This window comes from Octopus bimaculoides, chromosome 7, assembly GCF_001194135.2.
Source record: "Octopus bimaculoides isolate UCB-OBI-ISO-001 chromosome 7, ASM119413v2, whole genome shotgun sequence".
Classification (NCBI taxonomy): domain Eukaryota; kingdom Metazoa; phylum Mollusca; class Cephalopoda; order Octopoda; family Octopodidae; genus Octopus; species Octopus bimaculoides.
In genome coordinates this window covers 96,742,652-96,762,818 of record NC_068987.1, presented here as the reverse complement: position 1 = coordinate 96,762,818, position 20,167 = coordinate 96,742,652, and the positions used below count along the sequence as shown (strand labels likewise).

Genomic DNA, 20,167 nt, shown 5'->3' with positions numbered 1-20,167 from the left:
AAAAACCCAATCTTTTTGTTATTTTATATACGTGTTTAGGTATATGCGTGTGTATGTGTAGGTATGGATATGTGTGTGTATGTATGTATATGTATGTGTGGGTGTATATATATGTGTGTATATGTGTATGTATATATATATATATATATATATATATATGTATATATGTGTGTATGGATGTGTGTGTGTATACGCATATGTATGCCTGTATAATTGAAAGAGGAAAAAAAAAAAAGTCAATGAACATATATTGTACATATTAAGACTATCGTAATTTTTAAAAAATCATAGAACTCGCACATTTTGTTCATCCTGTATTGTACCCATCTGTGTTTTCGATCCTTCGTGATCATAATAAAAATATTCAGAGGCAACACACGTGTGTTCGTTTTCCCTAACCCTAATTGACTTGTTCCTTCCCTAAAAAAACATGCCTTGTGCCTATAATAGAAAGGTTTATTAGCTACTGCCAATATGCTTCAGCCATTTTTTGACAAGGAAATAATAATTTTTTCACCGCGAGAATCGTTTGTTTACGTAGTCAGCACTTACTGTTATTCGGCTGAATGGACGTCAGTCATTGGTTGAAATACGACAACTTTAACATGAAATAATTTGCGATGTACGTTTTTTTGTTAAGAAGACTAAGAGAAAAAGATGTTTTATATGACACATTCTACCAGTGTCCCAAGTTTCAAAGTGTTTCGTTAAGAAAATACTGGTGCCCCCGTTTTGAACAAGATCCCATAAGTACCATATTCTATTTTGAATCTAAATCTAAATCTTATAGATATATATGATTAGAAATAAGATGGGGTAGCACGACAACTTTTGAACACAGGTCTGCGGGATAACAATAGAATAAGTACTAAAGATTCATATGACGATTCTGCGGGATAACAATAGAATATGTACTAAAGATTCATATGATGACTTTAAGAAAGAAAAAAAGGAAGTAATTTATGCTAATATGATAAATTTCTACTAGCACTATAGAAAATGATAGGTTTATATATTAGAAGCAAAATAGAAGGGAAATAAAGAAGCGGGACTTCAGGATGGAAAACTTCTTAACTTAAGACACACATGGTCACGAAACACCGGTTGAGAGCCTCGATCTTATATAATTTCTCCTCATTTCCACAGGCAAGATGGCTGCACGGGTTTGTGAAACTCCGGGCTGCAACAAGGATGCCAGGCTACAGTGTCCCACTTGTATTAAGCTAGACATTATAGGCTCATACTTTTGCACTCAGGTTGAGTTTGTGTTTTTTTTTTCTTATTTATTATATCTCTTTTAAATCAGTTTTTGCCTCGTAATGTGAATCGCTTTTGTTTTGCATGTGTTTGCGGACAGAAAGATAGATATACATGTATGTGTATGTATTTATGAGTTTTACATGTGCATGATTGTTTTGCGTTGCTGTGTAATAGTAAGAAAACGCGGTGTTTAAATTCTTTAAAAAAAAAAAAAATGCCTCACACGGCTTCGATCTCCGTAACGAGTGTCATGTTAATATAGATTGCCAATTCCATCCTCTCTGTTCTGTGTAAAAATATCGTTCTGTTATTAAGTGTTGGTCCGTACTGTAAGACAAGACCAACCTTCCAATGACCCGGTGAACGCTATCCGGCATAAAATTCGCCGTTGTTATTATCCCACTTTACTCGATCAACCCCAGTTAATTTCCTGTAGAGAGAGGTGAAGAAAAACAAAAAAAAACCTGAACGACACACCGCATTTTATTTCACTCAAACAAATCTGAGTCCTGTACCTATACAAGGAACTATTGTATATATTACTGACTGGCTAAGATACCTAAATATTAATATATTCACAAGTTTATTACTTTTTAGAGGAAGAAAACGGAAGCGTGTTATGTTAGTAGTTGCATATATTAAATGATTTAAATCGAAACCAAGTGGTGACTACAGTTAAATTGAACTTTAAAAAATTTTCTTCTTGGTACTTGTACATTTTAATTTGTTCCTCTGCTATATGGCGTAATTCTCAATCTTTCTTACATGCACGTACAATTACTTGAAGAGGAAAAGAACAAGAAGACTTCTTGCTCCTTAGGTGATTGAAAAGTATGTTGACGGTAACTAAATTATCAATAGCTGAAATATTTCCTAAGAAATTATTTTTCTTTTACATGAATTTGAACGTCAAACTTGAATTTGCAAAATTTAATGCTTTACCTATTCTGTGTCACCGGCTAACACTATAATTAACGTTCAATTCCACGATAATAGCTTCCATGTGTGTGAGCGTACTAGCATTAACTACTGGATTCTAACGAAACTAAATAAGTTTTGCACTTGAATCTGTCGTCTGCTTTGACATTCCAGTGTTTCTGATGTAAATCTGTTGTCATTTCTCTTTTCTTCTCCTTCCCCTCTCATATATAACAGTAACTCCCTACGAGCGGTAACTCGGGCCGTAGCGACCCATCTAACCCATGCCAGAGTGTAAATCGAACGTAAAAATGATGTATGTTTATGCAAAGATAGACATTTTAAGTTGCTGCTTAGTCATTTATTCTTGTCCATTGTTTCATGACTTTCAAATAAATTAATAGTTCTCTCTCTTTATATATATATATATATATATATATATATTACACACACACAAACACCCACTACGTATTGTGTAATGCATGTGACTCGAGAATTGCGGAGTTAGGTTCAAACCTTGTTTGTCGGTGCTTACTTGCTTTCTATCTTATAAATAGGGTTAGGGTTGTTGTTTAACCCTAGGGTAGCTTTGATCAAGTAGACCTATAATAAAAGATATTCCAGCCGTAACCATCCCATCTCTTTCCTTACATACAAACTCACGATCACATCCAACGTCTTTTTTTTTCTTTTTTTCAAGGCGATAGTTTATGATTTAAGGGAAGTATGACTTATTTTTAGCAATCACAGAGACTCCCTCATTGGCTTAATAAGGTTTTGGTGAAATAAGACGTGCCATTGGTTCTGTCTTATAGTTAAAGCATCTACATACTTGTATATTGTCTCCTTGCCTCATTTTTTTTACTACTGTAATTCAAACCGAAATATTTGCATGCTGTCGTTGCTACTAAATTCTTCATCTGCTAGAAGAAAAAAAAGTGTTTAACCCTTTCGTTGCTACATTTCAGTTGAAATTCACTGCTTTTATATCAATTCATTTTGAAAAATAATGAAGAATTTAGTAAAATGACTTTCATTGTTAAGCTGGCATTTGGAACATAAATTAAAAGAATTTTGATGAAAGGTTTTAATTCAAATGACTTCAAAACAAGTTTATATCATAGAATTAAGTGCAGTCTCAAGCAGATTGGTATCAAAAGGGTTGAGTCACAAAAAGGTCTTTCACTATTTCATTTCACCTCCTCCTCTCTAATTTAAGTACTGCTAGAGTCAGCTTTGGTTTCATTCCTCTGATGTTTAGTCAAGTATTGGTTACTACTATTTGCCCACCATTATGAATTTTGAACTTACCATTTTTTTTCTCCCCCATGATGTTCTTAGACTGGCCTGCTCTACAGAATATCGAAACTGATCAAGGACAGCATCCTGAAATCTGACATAGTCCTTTCAGACATGGGTATATGATAACCATAAGGGGTGGGATGTATTATATTGACTTGTATGTAACTGGTACTTTACTTTATTGGCCATGGCAGGATAAAAGAGAAAAAGCTGATGAGTTTTGAACTCAGAACATAATTAAATACAATTGTGTGTTTTATGTAGTGACTCATTGACTGTTAAGTATGATAATAATAATATTAATAATAATAATAATGTTTGTAATAGTTACAGAGTGGTATAGTCAATTAAATCAACTCATGGTGCTTTATTTTATCAAACTCCAGAAAGATGAAAGGCAAAGTTGACCTTTGCATAATTTGAATGAAGAACATAAACAACTGGAATAAATACCATTAGGGATGTTATCTGATGCATTAATGATCCTGCTAATCTACTGCTCTAAGAATGTATTATAGTCTGGCTTCAAGCCTATAAGATCATATGTCCAGAGTGGATTTAGTTCTGAAGACATTTCAGCTGAACTTGCGACTCTCATTCCTTGAATGGAATGCCTGTTCATCATATTGTTTTTAGTTGAATGTACTGAAATAATGTGAAATGAAGTGCCTTGCTCAAGGACACAATGCATTGCTCAGTGCAAAAATCAACCCCACCACATAACAATTGTCAGTTCAAAACTCTAACCACTAGGCCATGCACCATCGCATAATTGTTTCTAATGTAGGGCACAACACCAGCAGTTTGTGAAGTAGGGTTAATCGAGTAAATCGATATACTTGAGTAAAGGCAGTGTAGTAGTTTCTTAATTATGGTTATTATTCCTGTCACAATATTTTGACCATTCTTAAGATGCTTGTTGTATTTTGTAATATTGGCATTTCTAATTAAACCCTTCATTAAATCCACAAAAGTTAGAGTGTCCTCACATTCATTGTAAGGATGTTCTTCAATTAGTTATTCTCTTATTTGTCATGTTGCTTTCACATTCATCATCATCATTTTATGCCTGCTTCTCATGCTGACAGAGATTGGAGGGCTGTGTCTTGTTCTAATATCTTGGTTTTAGAATGCTTTTCATGGCTTAGGCGGCGAGCTGGCAGAAATGTTAGCGTGCCAGGTGAAATCCTTACCGGTATTTCGTCTGCCGTTACGTTCTGAGTTCAAATTCCGTCGAGGTTGACTTTGCCTTTCATCCTTTCGGGGTTGATAAATGAAGTACCAGTTACGCACTGGGGTCGATGTAATCAATTTCATCCCTTTGTCTGTCCTTGTTTAGCCCCTTGTGGGCAATAAAGAAATAAGAATACTTTTCATGGCTGCATGCCCTTCCTAACAACCACTTTACAGAATGTACATGTGCATTTATTTCCTGGCAGTAGCACTAGATAGGTTGCCTTGCTCTTAGCAAAATTAAAGAATCTTGTCAGCCCTGTGTTGTCTCTTGCCAACCACTTTATAGAGTTTACTGAGTGTTCTGACCCTAACTCTTGGAACCAGCACTAATGTGGTAGCTTTATAACTTGCAAGAGCCCCCATGTCTGACAAGGAAAATAGGAAAGTGAGTGGTGACTTTAGATAAGTTGTTGGGAGGTTAAAGAGAGGAATAGGTTTATGATTATGAAATGGTGTTAGTAGAGAGACTGACAGTGCTCAGGAAAGGAGTAATAGAAGGGGTGGGGCAAAGAGAGTCATAATGATCAGGAGGACAGTAGGAAGGGTTGTGTAGAAGGAGATTAAGAACCAGAGCATATATATATTGATTTCAAATTTTGGCATTAGGCCAGCAATTATGGAGGCAGAAATAAGTTGATTACATTGACCCCCAGTGTTCAACTGGTACGTATTTTATCGACCCCCAAAAGGATAAAAGGGGAAGACAACCTCAGCGGAATTTGAACTCAGAACTTAAAGGCGGCCCAATTACCACTAAGTATTTTGCCCAGTGTGCTAATGATTCTGCTATCTTGCCACAGAGTGTATGTGTGTGTGTGTGTGTGTGTATGACTGACCCAAAGATTGAATTCCCACCCATTAGCTAAACTATGACACATGCTTATATTAACTATTGCATTATCTTATAGACAGTTCAATTCCAAAATGTCAAGAATGTTAATAACAATGACAAGCACCTGAAGAAGAGTGTGGAGGGTACAACAGCTGAAATGTGACTGTAATAGCTAGGATGAGGAAACTAATCCAAATGTATCAGTGTATCATGATAACTCTTCCTCCCAGAAATTATCTCTCCTCTTCTCTCTTTTTTCATTTGGGCTAGCCATGTATTTCCTCTACTGCAAAACTCTTGTATCTGTCCCTCCAGTTGTCTAGCACAAGGTCACCTCCTTCAGTACTATTCCTTCCTCAGCTGAAAAGTCTTATCTTGCAAGTTACTTGGTGACCTTGCTCTTGCTAGTGCTATGTGGAAAGCATTTCAATACACTTTTGTAAAGTAGTTAGCATCAAGAAAGGTATCCAGCCAGAGAAACCACTCCAAATGTTACTTTCAACATTGTAAACAGAGTAAACCAATGGTCAGCCCACTAGAAACACATAACCTTAGGCACTGTCATTCAGAAGCATGATGTAAAATAAAGGTGATATGTGAACACAGTAGCTAAATTTGTATACAAAAATTGCCTGAGTTCATGGTGTTGAGTATACACTGAAAGGTAATAATGCTCTAAGGTAGGATGCCAGTCTCTTGCAGCTAACTTTCTCATATCATCTTGGACTTAGCTATTCTTATCAGCTAGTTGAAGTGAAACATGTAGAATTGAGTGTAGAAACAAAATACATGACAAAATACCTGTTATGAGGTTTGAACTAAAGACTTATGAGCCAGTTATACCAATAGCTTACGTGTTATGCCACTAATGCATGGACACATGTTGATAACATATTGAATATGATTCATTACTACCATTTAGTTTAGAGACTAAAGGTTCTTAATACCAGTCTGGTACTATGTACATACCCAGTAATAAGACACCTGGTGACGATCAGAGATCATACCAATTGAAACATAGTGTAGATACAAATATTTAATAATGTTTTATCTCCAAAGAGACTATTAAAAGCCTAAAAAGTTATTATCTCAGACAATTCATTTGAAATATTTTGCTTTGGAAAAATGCATTTTTTATTTTTATTCATTTATTTATTTTTTTGAAGGGTTAATTTATGTGTTGTGTCAGTGTGACTTAGGTACAATAGATGTTTATTAGTTGTTTGTCTCACACAAAGTAAAGTTGTCAGAGATGCCAACCTCATAAAAATCTAGGTAAATTTGTGTTGATATACTTAATGTATATTGTATTAAAATGCTAACTAGAAAAATCAGTATTAGACAATGTTTAATATCATTGTCTAACAAGTATTGAGACAGCTTTGGCTGTGTTTCAATATTATTCTGACCTCATGAACAGTATATAACCTTTACTATACTTGTTGAAATAATGACAAATGAATCATTAAGTAAATATGAGATTTTTTTTTTTATATAAGGAGAATTATTAATCACTGACTTATATATCAAATTTTTATTTTCTCACTGCATACCAACATCTTCATCATGTAATGTCTGCCTTCCATACTGGTATGGGTTGCCATGCTCCAATGTTTGTTTTGGCATGGTTTTTATTGCTGGTTGCTCTGGCTAACAACAACTGCTACATAGAGTGTCCTGGTGCCTTTTTCACAACATCAACGTTAGTGAGATCACCTTGCAGCTTGCAAGGCTAAGTGCTTAAAGTAACCCCTATAACTGATGGAGACTGGGGAGAAAGAGAGTCTGTGTGTAATTATTCTAGACAGGGTAAAGTAAGATGAGAGGAATAGATTAATAGTTGTGGTAGGGAACAGGGAAAGAGAAGAGATTAGTGTCAGGGTTTATTGAAAAAGCAAGGGACAGGGTGGAAAGGTGATAGGATAAGTTGTGTAGGGATGGATCAAGGGCTATTCCTACATTATGAATGAACCATTGATAGAGGGATGGGGTGTGGGCATAGATCTGAGTGGGTATTGGGGAGGTAGAAAAGCTGTGTGGAGAAGACTGAGAGGAAAGGACAGAATGGGAGAGTAGTTAAGAGCATTGAGGAGAAAGAGGCTGAAGGTGCCATAAATGGAAGGGAAAGAGAAAGAGCAGAGTGTGAAAGCAGAGAAAGCATCTCAGATAGGAAGGCTGTGGAGAGAACATAGAGACAAAAGAGTAAGAAGAACAGTGAGTGAAAGAAAGGCTGGAGGTCATTGTACAGGTGGAAGGATGGCAAGTGGAAGTGCTGGGTGGCAATACAGGTAACCTGGGAGAGTGTAGTGGTTTGTTGTAAGGAGGACGATTGTAACAGATGAGATGGTGCAGCTGTAAGTGAAGAGATGGGAGCTGTGGAGGAGAAGAGTAAGGATGTAAAGTGAGAGGGGAAGATGTAAAGTGAAGGGGCAATAAGGTGAGCTTGACAAGGAACAAATACACACACACATTGGCCACACTTATTTTTCTAGTACACTTTCTTTAAAATGTACAGTATATATATTTTGTTGCTAAGCCGTTTCCCTCACTGTTTATTGTTCCATCTATTCTCATTCATTTAAAAACCCTTGGCTGCTCCATTGAATAAATATATTAACACTGACTTAGTTATTTAAAAAAAAAAGTAGACTACTTTCCATAGCAAAAACTGAGTTAGAGGAAGTTTTAATTAATTTATTTTATTTTTAGAAATTGTTTTCATGAGTTAATTTGGTTGAGAGATAACATTAACTCCATAACTTATATTATCCTAGACTTTTGCTTCACGAGTTTGAACTTGTGGAATCAGGCAAAGGTTAATTTTAATATTTGTGTGTGTAGGTGAATGGATGAGGTTTCAACAAAGTAAAATGCCAGTAAACATCTCATTGGTAAAGTTTTTATCATAAGTGTGAATAGGGCTTTTAAAGGATTGTTCTGGACTTGAGTTCTTTTTACTGCTAATTGAATGTAAGGTACATGTCTTTCTCTCTCCGGATACATGGTAGACTTAGTCTATTGCCTGGCTTAATACCTCCACTCAGTCCTATGATGCAGTCATGGGACTGCAGCATGGCAGATTGTGAAGAGGTAGCAGGAGAGTGCAACTGAGCCAAGGAAACCTACAAGATCAACAGTCAGGATCACCAAGCTCTATCATGAGAATAACTGCCACACATCCATAGGATTCACTACGACTCAAGCTTCCAATTCATATTCATGACGGAATTGGATGGTAACAAGAAGTCATGGGAATCTGCGAGAGTAGTGCAAGATAAAGAAAGCATTTAGAAGTATTCAGGCCAGGATCTGGGGATAGTCTCTTCTTTTCATTGTATCAGGCTGAGTAAAAAGTAAGCAACGTTTTAAAACATGAAATTCATCGCAATATATTTCAGCAATATGGAAATTTTATTCATCAAAGTAAGTAACATTACAATCAACACATTTTTGCCAGGGAATTACAAGTTTATTTATTCCGGTAACCTAAAAATCTGGAGTTCTGGAGCTGATGAACTCTTTGAACACACTTTCAGCATCGGTTTGATTTTTGAACTCCTCTCTCAAGAAACAATTAAGGTGCTTGAAAAAGTGGTAGGAGAAAGGTCTGGGGAATAAGCTGATTGGGGAAGAACTTCGTAGCCAAGTTCCCTCGACTTCTGGAATGTCATTAGTGAAAAGTGTGGTCAAGCATTGTCATGAAAAATGATTGGCCCTCTTCTGTTGACCAATCTGGGATGGAAGAGTAGCAGATTTTTGTTCATTTTGACAATTTCATGGCAATATATTTCTGCAGTAACGGGTTTTCCAAATTTTAAGAAGTTATAGTGGATGAGTCCAGCAGTACACCACCAAACAGTCACCATAACTTTCTTTTTGAAGAGCTTGAGTTTAGGGAAAGTTTTCAGTGCTTCATTTTGGTCCAACCACTTTAAAGGATTTTTATTATTGTACAAAAGCCACTTTTCATCATAAGTTACAATACGGTCGAGAAATGGATTGATCTGGTTACGGAGAAGAAACAACGAGCAAATTCCATATCTGCATATTTTCTGATTTTCATTCAAATCATGTGGTACCCATTTGTCGAACTTTTTTGATTTTCCAATCACATGCAAATGGTTGCAGGCAGTTCTCTGACTAACTTGAAGGTCTTTTGCCATTTCTCGAGTGGTTTTACGTGGAGCTTTCTCAATGGCAGATGGGCGTCCCCTACGCTTGCAGTCTTCAAGATTCAGGTCTCCACTGCAAAACCGTTTAAACCATTTTCGAGCTGACCACTCACTGGTCATTTCCTCACCGAACGTTTCATTGATATCGCGAGCAGTTTCAGCTGCTTTACATCCTTTTTTGAAGTTGAATAACAAAATTGCTTTAATATCTTTGACAGTTCCATTTCAGATAATTGTAACAATGGTGAAAAAATGCTAATTTATTGATGCATTTGGACAAGTCTGTGTCTGTATTATTAAACAGTTGCAAAAAAGATGTTTAAAAAAATTCAAAACTCTGCAAAAGTCCAGTACAAATTCTTCATAGTTCAAAACGTTGCTTACTTTTTACTCAACCTGATACCATTTTCAGGACCTCTGAGAGGTTCTCTCTAATCGTTGTCATCATGATCATTTAATACCTACTTTTACATGTTTGCATGAGTCAGACGGAATTTGTTAAGGTAGATGTTTCTATGACCAAATGCCTTTGTTGCCAGCCCTTGCCTGTTTCTATGCAAGGTAATATTCTCTATGGCCAGACATGGAAAGGAACCACATCACTTGTATGAGTTACACTTGTTTAATACCATCACATGATGTGAAGACAAGTGTACACACATATGATGGGCTTTTTTCAGTTTCCTTTTACCAAATTCACTCACAAAGCTTAGGTCACCCCAAGGCTATAGCAGAAGATATTTGTCCAAGGTACCATGCAGTGGGACTGAAACCGAGGCAACATGATTGGGAAGCAGACTTCTACCCACACAGCCATGTCTGCACTTCAGTCACAAAAGAAAAGGGTTGTTAGTCCATTGTAGATATCATTTCTCAAATGATCCAGTACCTAATACTAACAACTCGGTGAAATGAAGAACCATAAAACAACTTGTAGATATGAACTTGTGACTTGGTAGCCAAATACTTTGTCCACTTGATCATTCAGCTATGACAGCATCATTGAATTTTATTCTTTTTTTAATGCATAACATGAATTCTTCTATGTAAACATAGAGAGGAAAAAATTTGATAAAGCAGATGTCTTTTACAGTTGCATGTCCACTTTCCTTCTAACCACTCACAACATAATGGCTGTAACATTAATCTTTTATATTTTACTTGTTTCAGTCGCTGCAGGGTTTTGGGGAACACCCAAAGACGTCTGTGTGTGTGTGTATTTTGCTGTGTACAGATTTAATGTATTAAGAAAAAGAGGCAATCAGAATTTTGGATAATTATTTATTTAACACTTTCATCTCATTTCTGAGATTCATCAGGATAAATCTCTGAAATGAGATGATAGTGTTAAATAAAAAATTATTCAAAGTACCAGTCGAGTACTGAAGTCAGTGTAATTGATTTGCTCCTCTACACTCAAAATAACTGATTTTGTCTTAAAATTTGAAGTCATTGTAAGAAATATTGCAAACAAAAAGTAATAAAACAAATTATTAAATCGGAGTTCACTCCCTTAGTTTAGGTATTTACATATTGGGTGAATGAATGATATTTGTGTCTCAGATATTGAGAAGAGAACTTGCCTGAAGACAGAATTATGGTGGACAATAACTATTAAATTCCATACTGTTGCTCTAGTACTTTCACATTCAATGTCACTTTTGGACATCTTAGACAATTGCCTTTTCTATCACCTATTCTGTACAATAGAGTATATCTGAAATGTTGGCCAACTTAGTATGTAATAGACAGTTATATAAGCCCTGTCTTTATATACAATATCTTCATGACAGAAAAAAGGTTACTTATTTGTTGATGAAATACCAGAATAGAAATGAAACTAGTTCAGCTAGTGGGTTCTTTTCTGTTAAATAGCATTTAGATACTAGGGTCATGTCTAGTGTGAGATACCTTGCTTCATGGGCAGACTGTTTTTCAACCAAGACTAAAGAACAACTATCTAGAAGGTAAAAAAAAACTCTTAAAAAATCCTCAAGTGTGTGTGTATTGAATAAAGAAGGGGGCATATATCCACATATGTATGTGTGCATATAATAGATATATAGTAAATCCACTGTGAAGGCGCGTGGCTTAGTGGTTAGGGTATTCACCTTATGATTGTATGGTTGTGAGTTCAATTCCCAGCAATACGTTGTGTCCTTGAGCAAGACACTTTATTTCACATTGCTCCAGTCCACTCAGCTGGCAAAAATGAGTAGTATACATGTGTTTGTGTGTGTATACACACACACACACACACATGTACATTTAAGCCACTTTGTGAATTAAAAGATTATTATTACATACTGGAAAATTGTGCATATAGATTAATGTTATCCTCTTCCTCATCGTCATTTAACATCCGCCTTCCATGCTGGCATGGGTTGCTTTCCCTGTCTTCATACTCTTAATTGCTTTATCTACCAAGGTACTGTCAATTCGGATAGCAGGTCTCTCTATTGGGTCAACATTCAGCAGACTTTCTTTCTCCCATTCATTCTCTTCATTTAGCAACCTTTCATAGTGGCATCTCCAATTCTCTCTCTTTGCAGCCTCATTAAATGCAAGTGAGCCATCATCCATGCGGACACATTTCTCTCCTATGACATCATGATTCTCTCCCACACACTGTCTTGCAACACAAAACACTTCAAGACATAGAACATTGGCAAATTTTTTCTCATTTGCTTTCCCTCTGGCTTAGTAAATCTGTCTCCTATCTTTGCTTCTGGCAATCTGATACAATTCCCTACTACCACCGTTCTTCCAGTCTTTCCATGCCTGTTTCTTTTCCCTAATGGCCCTGTCAACTACATTATTCCTCCACCACATTACCTTGGGTTGAGAGGGGACTTTGCACCATCCACAGATCTGGTCAGTAGCCCTCCTGTAAGATTTATTTCAATTTTTTTATATATCAAAAATTAACGGGAAAAGTTCCTTAAAATTGTATCCTAAATTGAACATCCTTTCTGTTATATTTTGTGTTGAACCATTATATGCAGTTTACAATTTGGATAGTTAAGAATCTTTAATTTAGCTAACCTAGTCAGTTGAACTCACTGTACAGTATTTCTTTATTATATGTATTCAAATCACTGACTTCATAGGCTTAAATTTTCACTGCTCCATGGTTAATGAAATACATCCCAGTCATTCATTGACATGGATTCTTCCTATTGTGCTCATTCCCTTCAGGGGTTCACTCCTAGTAAGAAAGTGTGTCCATTAAATGCAGAGTTATTTGTCTGTTGTAAAGGGCTGAAGATTATGTTCATCCTTTTAAACTAACTGATGCACTAGTCTTTACCTTCTCAGCTTTTCTCACCCTTGTATGATGTGGAGTAGCCATGTATCTCTTCTATAGCAAGACACCTGTGTTTGTCCCTCTGTCACACTTTAGCCTCACAACACCTGGCATAAAGCCACTTCTCAAATACTCTACCCATTTAGTTGATGGGGCTTTTCCCTATTCTTTTTCTGTCTAGTTGGTTACTTAGCAACCTCACTAATGCTGTAAAAAATGCTGTAAATTGGTTGGTGTTAGGAAAAGCATCTTGCCATAGAAACAAAGTCAAAGCTGACATTGGAGCTCAACATAGCCCTGTAGCTTGCCATATCCTATCAAAGCATCCACTTCATTCCAGCATGAGAAACCGACATGAAATGATGAGGATAGTGGTGTGTGCATATTCTCTGAACAACATGCATATTTTATCAGCTACAGTATATGCTTGTCGTTTGATTGATACAATGCATCGGATTATAATTTTATCTTTTATGCCTTATTTTACTAATCAATTGCTATAATCTCATATAATCTCCAGCTGCCATGTTTTTGCATGTTGTTAAGATTAGTGGAAACAGCAGAGTAAACACAGATGTAGTTACTATGCAGGGCTTAGCTGTTTAGTTTCAGAGGAAAGGAAAGAAACTATAAACTCAAGTCTTGTCAAAAATTACTTGAATGATTATTAACAATAAAAATGATAAAATATCTTTTACTTGTTTCAGTCATTGGACTGCAGCCATGCTTAGCGGCATTTTTTTGTCTGGCTTAACATTCTGAGTTCAAATTCCGCAGTGGTCAATTTTTGCCTTTCATCCTTTGCAGATCAATAAAAATAAGTACCAGTTGAATACTGGGGTCAATGTAATCAACTAGACCCCCTCTCCAAAACTTCAGGCCTTGTGCCTCTAGTAAAAAAAATGTATATAAGCTATCGTTGGTTCTTGATACTGTTTCACTTTTCAATTCTGATCAATGTTCTATTTATTTATAGACTTTTTTTTTAGTGTTATATTTTGGAAGGGTTTTGAAACAAGATACTCACCCAAGCTCAGTCCATTGTCACTTGTGTGACAATGTACTGAGCTTGATACCTTTCCACATTCCATGTCCTATTTGCTCTTCTGCCCTCTTAACCTTGAAAAACTATTAATAGCATCATACATCGCATAAATGAAAGCATAGACAAAATGGCCAAGTGATAAGGTAACAGCCATGACTTAAGTTCATTGTAGGCATTGTGTTATGTTTGTAGACTAGACATCTTTCATCAGCATGTCTCAGTCCACTTAGCTATCAGCAATGGGCACCAGAATTCCTTGGAAAGTAACCTGTAGAAAAGGGGTGGTGAATTTATCTTTCCTCTGTTAGGTAACCAATACTAAGCAAAAAATGGTCCACTTGCACTTTCTGAGTTTAGATTTTTTTTTATGTAAAAATATATTTTGGGTTTGGAAGTTAAAACCTTGGTTTTTGGAGACAGAAATAATTTGATTCTAGCCAGAATATCTGTCAGCTTCAGTATAACTGTTGGAAGAATTGAACTTTGCACTGTAAGCTAATGAATTACCTCTCAGTTCTACAGTACTTTACTGTCCTTTTTTACTTCTATTTACTAGGTTTACTGACTGTTGAAAGCTGCCTTAGCCAAAGATTTTAGTGCTGTGACTGAGAAAGATATAAAGTGTCACTCTGCTAGTTTTCTATTGATCCCATTGATTTTGCCATCCATTATCTCATAGCAGTTAGGTCTTCATGAATATATTTTCTTTGGAATAATGTATTTACCTAGGGATCTTGTCAACAATAACATACAATGAATAAACTGAATACAACCAAAAAGCCAAACAAAATTATGTTTAGTTTGCTTTGAGGATAAGAAGTGCATCATATTTTGGGCAAAGCCTTCTCTTTATTTTATAGATGCTTTCCAGTGCTGACTGCAGCTACTCTTGAATTTTAGTAATTCATATAGAAATAAGTCTATATTGTTTTTTGCTTTTATTACTTTATGAACAGTACCTAACAGCAGTAGGACAAATAATGAGTACTCATTAAAATATATTTAACCTCACTGTATTGGAGCTATATGAGGTTGCTATTGTTGTGGCTTGGATGTAGAAAGTGATATGAAGATATGAAAGTGAAGTGCAAGACAATCAGATTAAGACATGGAAAGGTATAAGGTTGGTTGTGAGAGTTTCTCAAATCAGTTATCAACCAGGGATTTTAATTGCTCTTGGTGGGTCTGACTTGAAAAGTAACCAGCACCAACATGACTATGGTTGGTGTTCAACCATCATGACCATAGCATATTATTTAAACTGAATTTTCTTTTTCCAGGAATGCTTTAAAAAAGGGTGGAATGATCACAAGCAGTTACACAAAAAAGCAAGTAAGTTCTTTAGAGACAAGCTTCAGCCTTGTCTACTTAATATATTTGGTCTTTTTTTTTATGTGAATGTTTACTTCTTGAACAAAAATTTTTAAATTAATATATATTTTTTCTTCTTTTCTTTCAGAAGAAAAAAACTTATCTCAAAGTGTATATAATCCATGGCCTAATTATCGGTTTACTGGCCCACTCCGACCATATCAACAGGTAAACAATGTGAATTGTTTTAGATAAAGTACTCCCTCTAGTGTGGCAAATTTTTTGTTTATCTTAAATCATTTAGCATTCACATTATTCTGTCAAAAGCAATGCTTATTTGTTCACATTGTTTTGAATTAATCATGCATTATTTTGTATGAGGTAACAGTTAATTTTTAGAATGCTAACGTAGGGTATGCATGAGAGGCCAGGTCTGACTAGTATGAATATAGAACAGGTAGAATATTTTGACTGGATATGGCCAGTTTGAATGCTAAAGGGTAAATTGCATCATTCACATCCACCCCATCATACCAGTTAAGAGTTGAGAGGAACATAAAAGGTCTTTTTCTTTCTTTCTTTGATGGTGTTGTTGCAAATCTCAAGTAATTGTTACTTTTGACTGGCTATCCCTCCTACTAAGCAAACATCATTGTGAAGCCGGCACTGCTGGTCTTATTCTATATCTGACACTCATCTCACAATGTATCAAAAGTTCCTGCCGGTAGCAAGTATAAACACCATATTTGTGTATAAGACAAATAAGCACAGATGTGGCTGTGTAGTTGAGAAGCTTGTTTCCTGACCATGTGGTCTCGTAATATGTAAGAGTGGATGGTATAATTAGTAAGCAAAAAAAGGTGACTGATGATTTTGGACACATAATGAACCAAAGTGCCTTGTGTAGGCAGAGGATATCAGTGGTTTTATATATTGGGTGAACGACAGTGATTTATAACTGTAAATAAAGGAGAGAAATGGAAAGTTATGATAATTCTTTTCCTAAATCTTGAAACATTAAATGAAGACAAATGGGTCTTGGTTTCACTCTCTCTCTTTCGCACACACACATGCAAGCAAGCTATTGAGTGTGCTATGATTATAATGATAGTAAAAAGCTGACTTGGAAGGCGGATGTTAGACGATGATGATGATTATTCACATCAACATTACTAACAGTATCAATGGTGTTAATTAACTGCTCAGATTTTAATATAAAGGCCATAAGCTATTACAAACACAACCAGTGAACTTGTTGCTCCTTGTTATTATAAATTGGTGCTTATAATGTCTAATATCATTAGTAGGAGTAGGAGTAGCAGCGGCTATGTTAATACCAATCTCTATTTCCGTATATATTCTAAACAAACGGCAGCACTTCTTGTTTTCTTGACATATGCCAGTTCTCTTATAATGTAATACACATATTGTTTCTTTTTTCAGAGTCCCAAGAGAATAGTACCAGATCATATCCCAAGGCCTGATTATGCAGATCAGGCAGAAGGTTTGTTGAATTTTTATATTAAATTTAGTTCAGTAGCAGCAGGCAGTGTCGCATGCTAACATTTCTTGCAAGAATGAGTATGTGTACATGGTGTACTTTTTTTTTCTTTTTCTTTTTTTTGGACAAGACTCCATATGTGATAATCTCAATCCCAGAACTATTATTAGGGATGGTTGGCAACCTGCCTCCTGCGAAATGAACTGTTAATGGGCAGTTGTATCAACTGCAATGACAGTGGGTACTTTCTTTAAGATTGTGTCAAGTTAACCTGTACATACTGTAATAGTGTCTTCATTCAGGATATACAGGTGCACTACATGATGCAGTGCTTCAAATGTTTGCTTTGTAGACTGCCCTTTCCTCTAACACCCTATTTAGCCTTTTATCACCTTGTTATCACTGCTGTGATAACATTTTAATTAAGAACAAAACAAACCTGCTTTAGGTTGTTTTTTAAACTTCATTTTTTTTCTGTTATAGACTTGTACTTCACTGAATTTAAACCTGTAATCTTTATTTTTTAATCCGTTTTTTATTGTATTTCTGTTGAATTATACTACCTTTATTTCAATTCTAAAAAGAATGAAGAATTTAGTAAACTAACTACATCATTATTTAGCTGGTATTTGGAATATAAATTAACTTGAAATTTTAGTGGAAGGTTTTAATTTAAATCATTTTAAAACAAAAAGTTTCTTTCGTAGACCCAGGAGCAATTTCAGACTGGTTGGTATTAAAAGGGTTAATTTTGTTAAATATGATATCTATTTAAGTCATGTCTTTACCTTCTCAATTTTAGGAATACCAATCTCAGAACGACAAATGAAAGAGACTACTGGTATTAAAGTCTTGAATGAAGAAGAACAAGAAGGAATGCGTTTAGCCTGCCGGGTGAGTTTAACTCATCTAAGTAGCATTCATTTATTGTAAAGTTTTCCATAAAATGTTTGGCAGATATGAGTGTAGCTTATTGACTAATTAATATTCTTGGACCTGGTAGTTACTGACCCACTTGATAGTGCCTAAAACTTGAAGATAATGTGTTGAGTGAGTTTAATTAATAGAGATTCTTACATACTAGAGTTATCGTAAAGGATAAGCTTGAGAATCCAATGGAGCTAGTGGTGTGCATCAATAACAATTAGTCAGTAAGCTACTTTGATAAGTGAATTTATTGTGAGTGGGGTATAGAATCTAACATTTTAGGCCCTGCCCTTGAACTAAGGGTGAGAAAAAGTAGTGTTTTTTCTTTCTTCGCTCTCAGATTCAGTACAAAACATCATCCTCTACATTCCTCACAAAATATATATTAGTTATGGTCCCCTGTTGTAAAGAGTTTGGTTAGTGACGTAACAGAGTATTGATGAAAGATATGATGAAGAGAGGTGGCTATGATGCAAAGGATTAATATTAATATATATCCAAAGTTGAGGAATTGCAGGTTTTTTTTTTTTTTTGCATTGCACAAGTAGAATTGGCCACACCTAGATCTATTACATGCCCTGCTAGAAGGTTGAGACCTCTACTGAAAAATGTGGACAAGTGTTATAGTTCTGTGGGGCAAAATCATCATTTGAGATGCAATTTATGTTGTTATAAAGATTATTGTTGCATTGGAGCATCGGAGATTGTCAAGTCTATCAGTTACTTTGTGGCGTGTAGGTTTAGGAAAGTATTATTATTATTGTTATTGTTCTTTAGTCCTGGCTCAGCTCTGACTGAGCAGGCTACTTATTTAAACGTTTTTCTACCATATTTCTGCAAAAATACACTACCCTTGTTTTGGTTAGTTGTAAAAAATAATGAAGAATTTAATAACATAACTTTGCCATTTATAAAATGGTGTTTAAAACATAAATTAACATGAAATTTTAATGGAAAGTTTAATTTAGATAACTTTAGCCCTTCAGCATTTAAACTGGCTATATCAGGCCCAAATATTCTACCTGCTTTATGTTAAAACCAACCAGATCTGTCCTCTCACACCTATCCTACAATGTCTTTCTAAAAATAAACAACTACTTCACTGAAATCTTAAAGCTACAAGATAATGCATCATCATCAAATGTTAATTTGTTTCATTATTCTTCAAATGTAGATAACTTTAACCCTTTAGCATTTAAACTGGCCATGTCTGGCCCAGATATTCTACCTGCTTTTTGTTCAAACTAGTCAGATCCATCCTCTCACACATATCCTGCAATGTCTTTCTAAAAAATAACAACCACTTCACTGAAATGCATGATTAATTCAAATTAATGTAGATAAATAAGCATTGTTTGACAGGGTAATCCGAACGCCAAAGGGTTAAACAGGAAGTTTGTATGATAAAACCTTGAGTAGTCTCAGGTGGGTTGGCATCAATTGTTAAAGCTGTTACATCTAGTGATCATCTCTTTTCTTTGTGGTAGTAGTATTGTGTCACAAGTGTGTTTCCTTGACATGTTTTGTGATTGCATTTTGGATATTTTTAATTAGTCTGTGTTGTCTTGTCTGTGTTGAAAGATTGTTTTTTAATATGTGTGTTTTTGGAAGTAGTGGTTAGTGTAGTTGTGGGCTTCCTGCAACAACAAGATGGTCATGGTTGGAATGCTTTTGAATGAGGTTTCTGCTTCGTCAGGTCTCAAGCTGGGGTTAAATATCAACAACAACAACAACAACAACTAGAATCAACGTCTTTGAAACCTTTCTGGTTAACATCTTCTGTTCTAGCACTGATCTCTCTTCTTGTATCCAAAATGGAGGTATGACAATAGTTGAATATATTCCTTGCTTACAGTATGAAATGCTGGACTCATCTCGTCTTCTCCCTCACTCACTCCAACCCTCTTCATTTATCAGCTTGGTAGGGAGGTGTTGGATGTTGCTGCCAAGGCAATACAAGTTGGAGTCACTACAGATGAGATAGATCGAATTGTGCATGAGGTAAGTTGGAATGTATTTACTCTGTACGTGTGTATATGCTTTTAAGTATGTGTGTGCATGTGTATATGTTTGTACATATATATTATGTATACATAGGCGCAGGCATGGCTGCTTCCCAACCTCTAGGTTCTGGGTTCAGTCCCACTGTGTGGCACCTTGGGCAAGTGTCTTCTACTGTAACCTCAGGCTGACCAAAGCCTTGTGAGTGGATTTCATCATCATCATCATCGTTTAACATCCGCCTTCCATGCTAGCATGGATTGCACGATTTGACTGAGGACTGGCGAACCAGATGGCTACACCAGGCTCCAATCTGATTTGGCAGAGTTTCTGCAGCTGGATGCCCTTCCTAACG

General features: G+C 35.7%; 1 protein-coding gene across 3 annotated transcripts in view; it reads left to right on the top strand.

Annotated features, from left to right (window-relative positions):
• The first annotated feature begins 605 nt into the window (after positions 1-605).
• Positions 606-20,167, top strand: part of LOC106880213 (methionine aminopeptidase 1) — a 26,463-nt gene continuing 6,901 nt past the window's right edge. The window contains exons 1-6 of one of the 3 annotated variants that reach the window (XM_014930069.2): positions 1,147-1,256; positions 15,353-15,404; positions 15,532-15,611; positions 16,827-16,887; positions 17,687-17,778; positions 19,729-19,812. In XM_014930069.2, coding sequence (XP_014785555.1) covers positions 1,152-1,256; positions 15,353-15,404; positions 15,532-15,611; positions 16,827-16,887; positions 17,687-17,778; positions 19,729-19,812 — 474 coding nt within the window. In that variant the 5' untranslated portion in view covers positions 1,147-1,151. Of the gene's footprint in view, positions 623-1,140; positions 1,257-15,352; positions 15,405-15,531; positions 15,612-16,826; positions 16,888-17,686; positions 17,779-19,728; positions 19,813-20,167 lie in introns of those variants that run through there. The other 2 variants (XM_052969826.1, XM_014930070.2) reach the window with 2 other exon arrangements.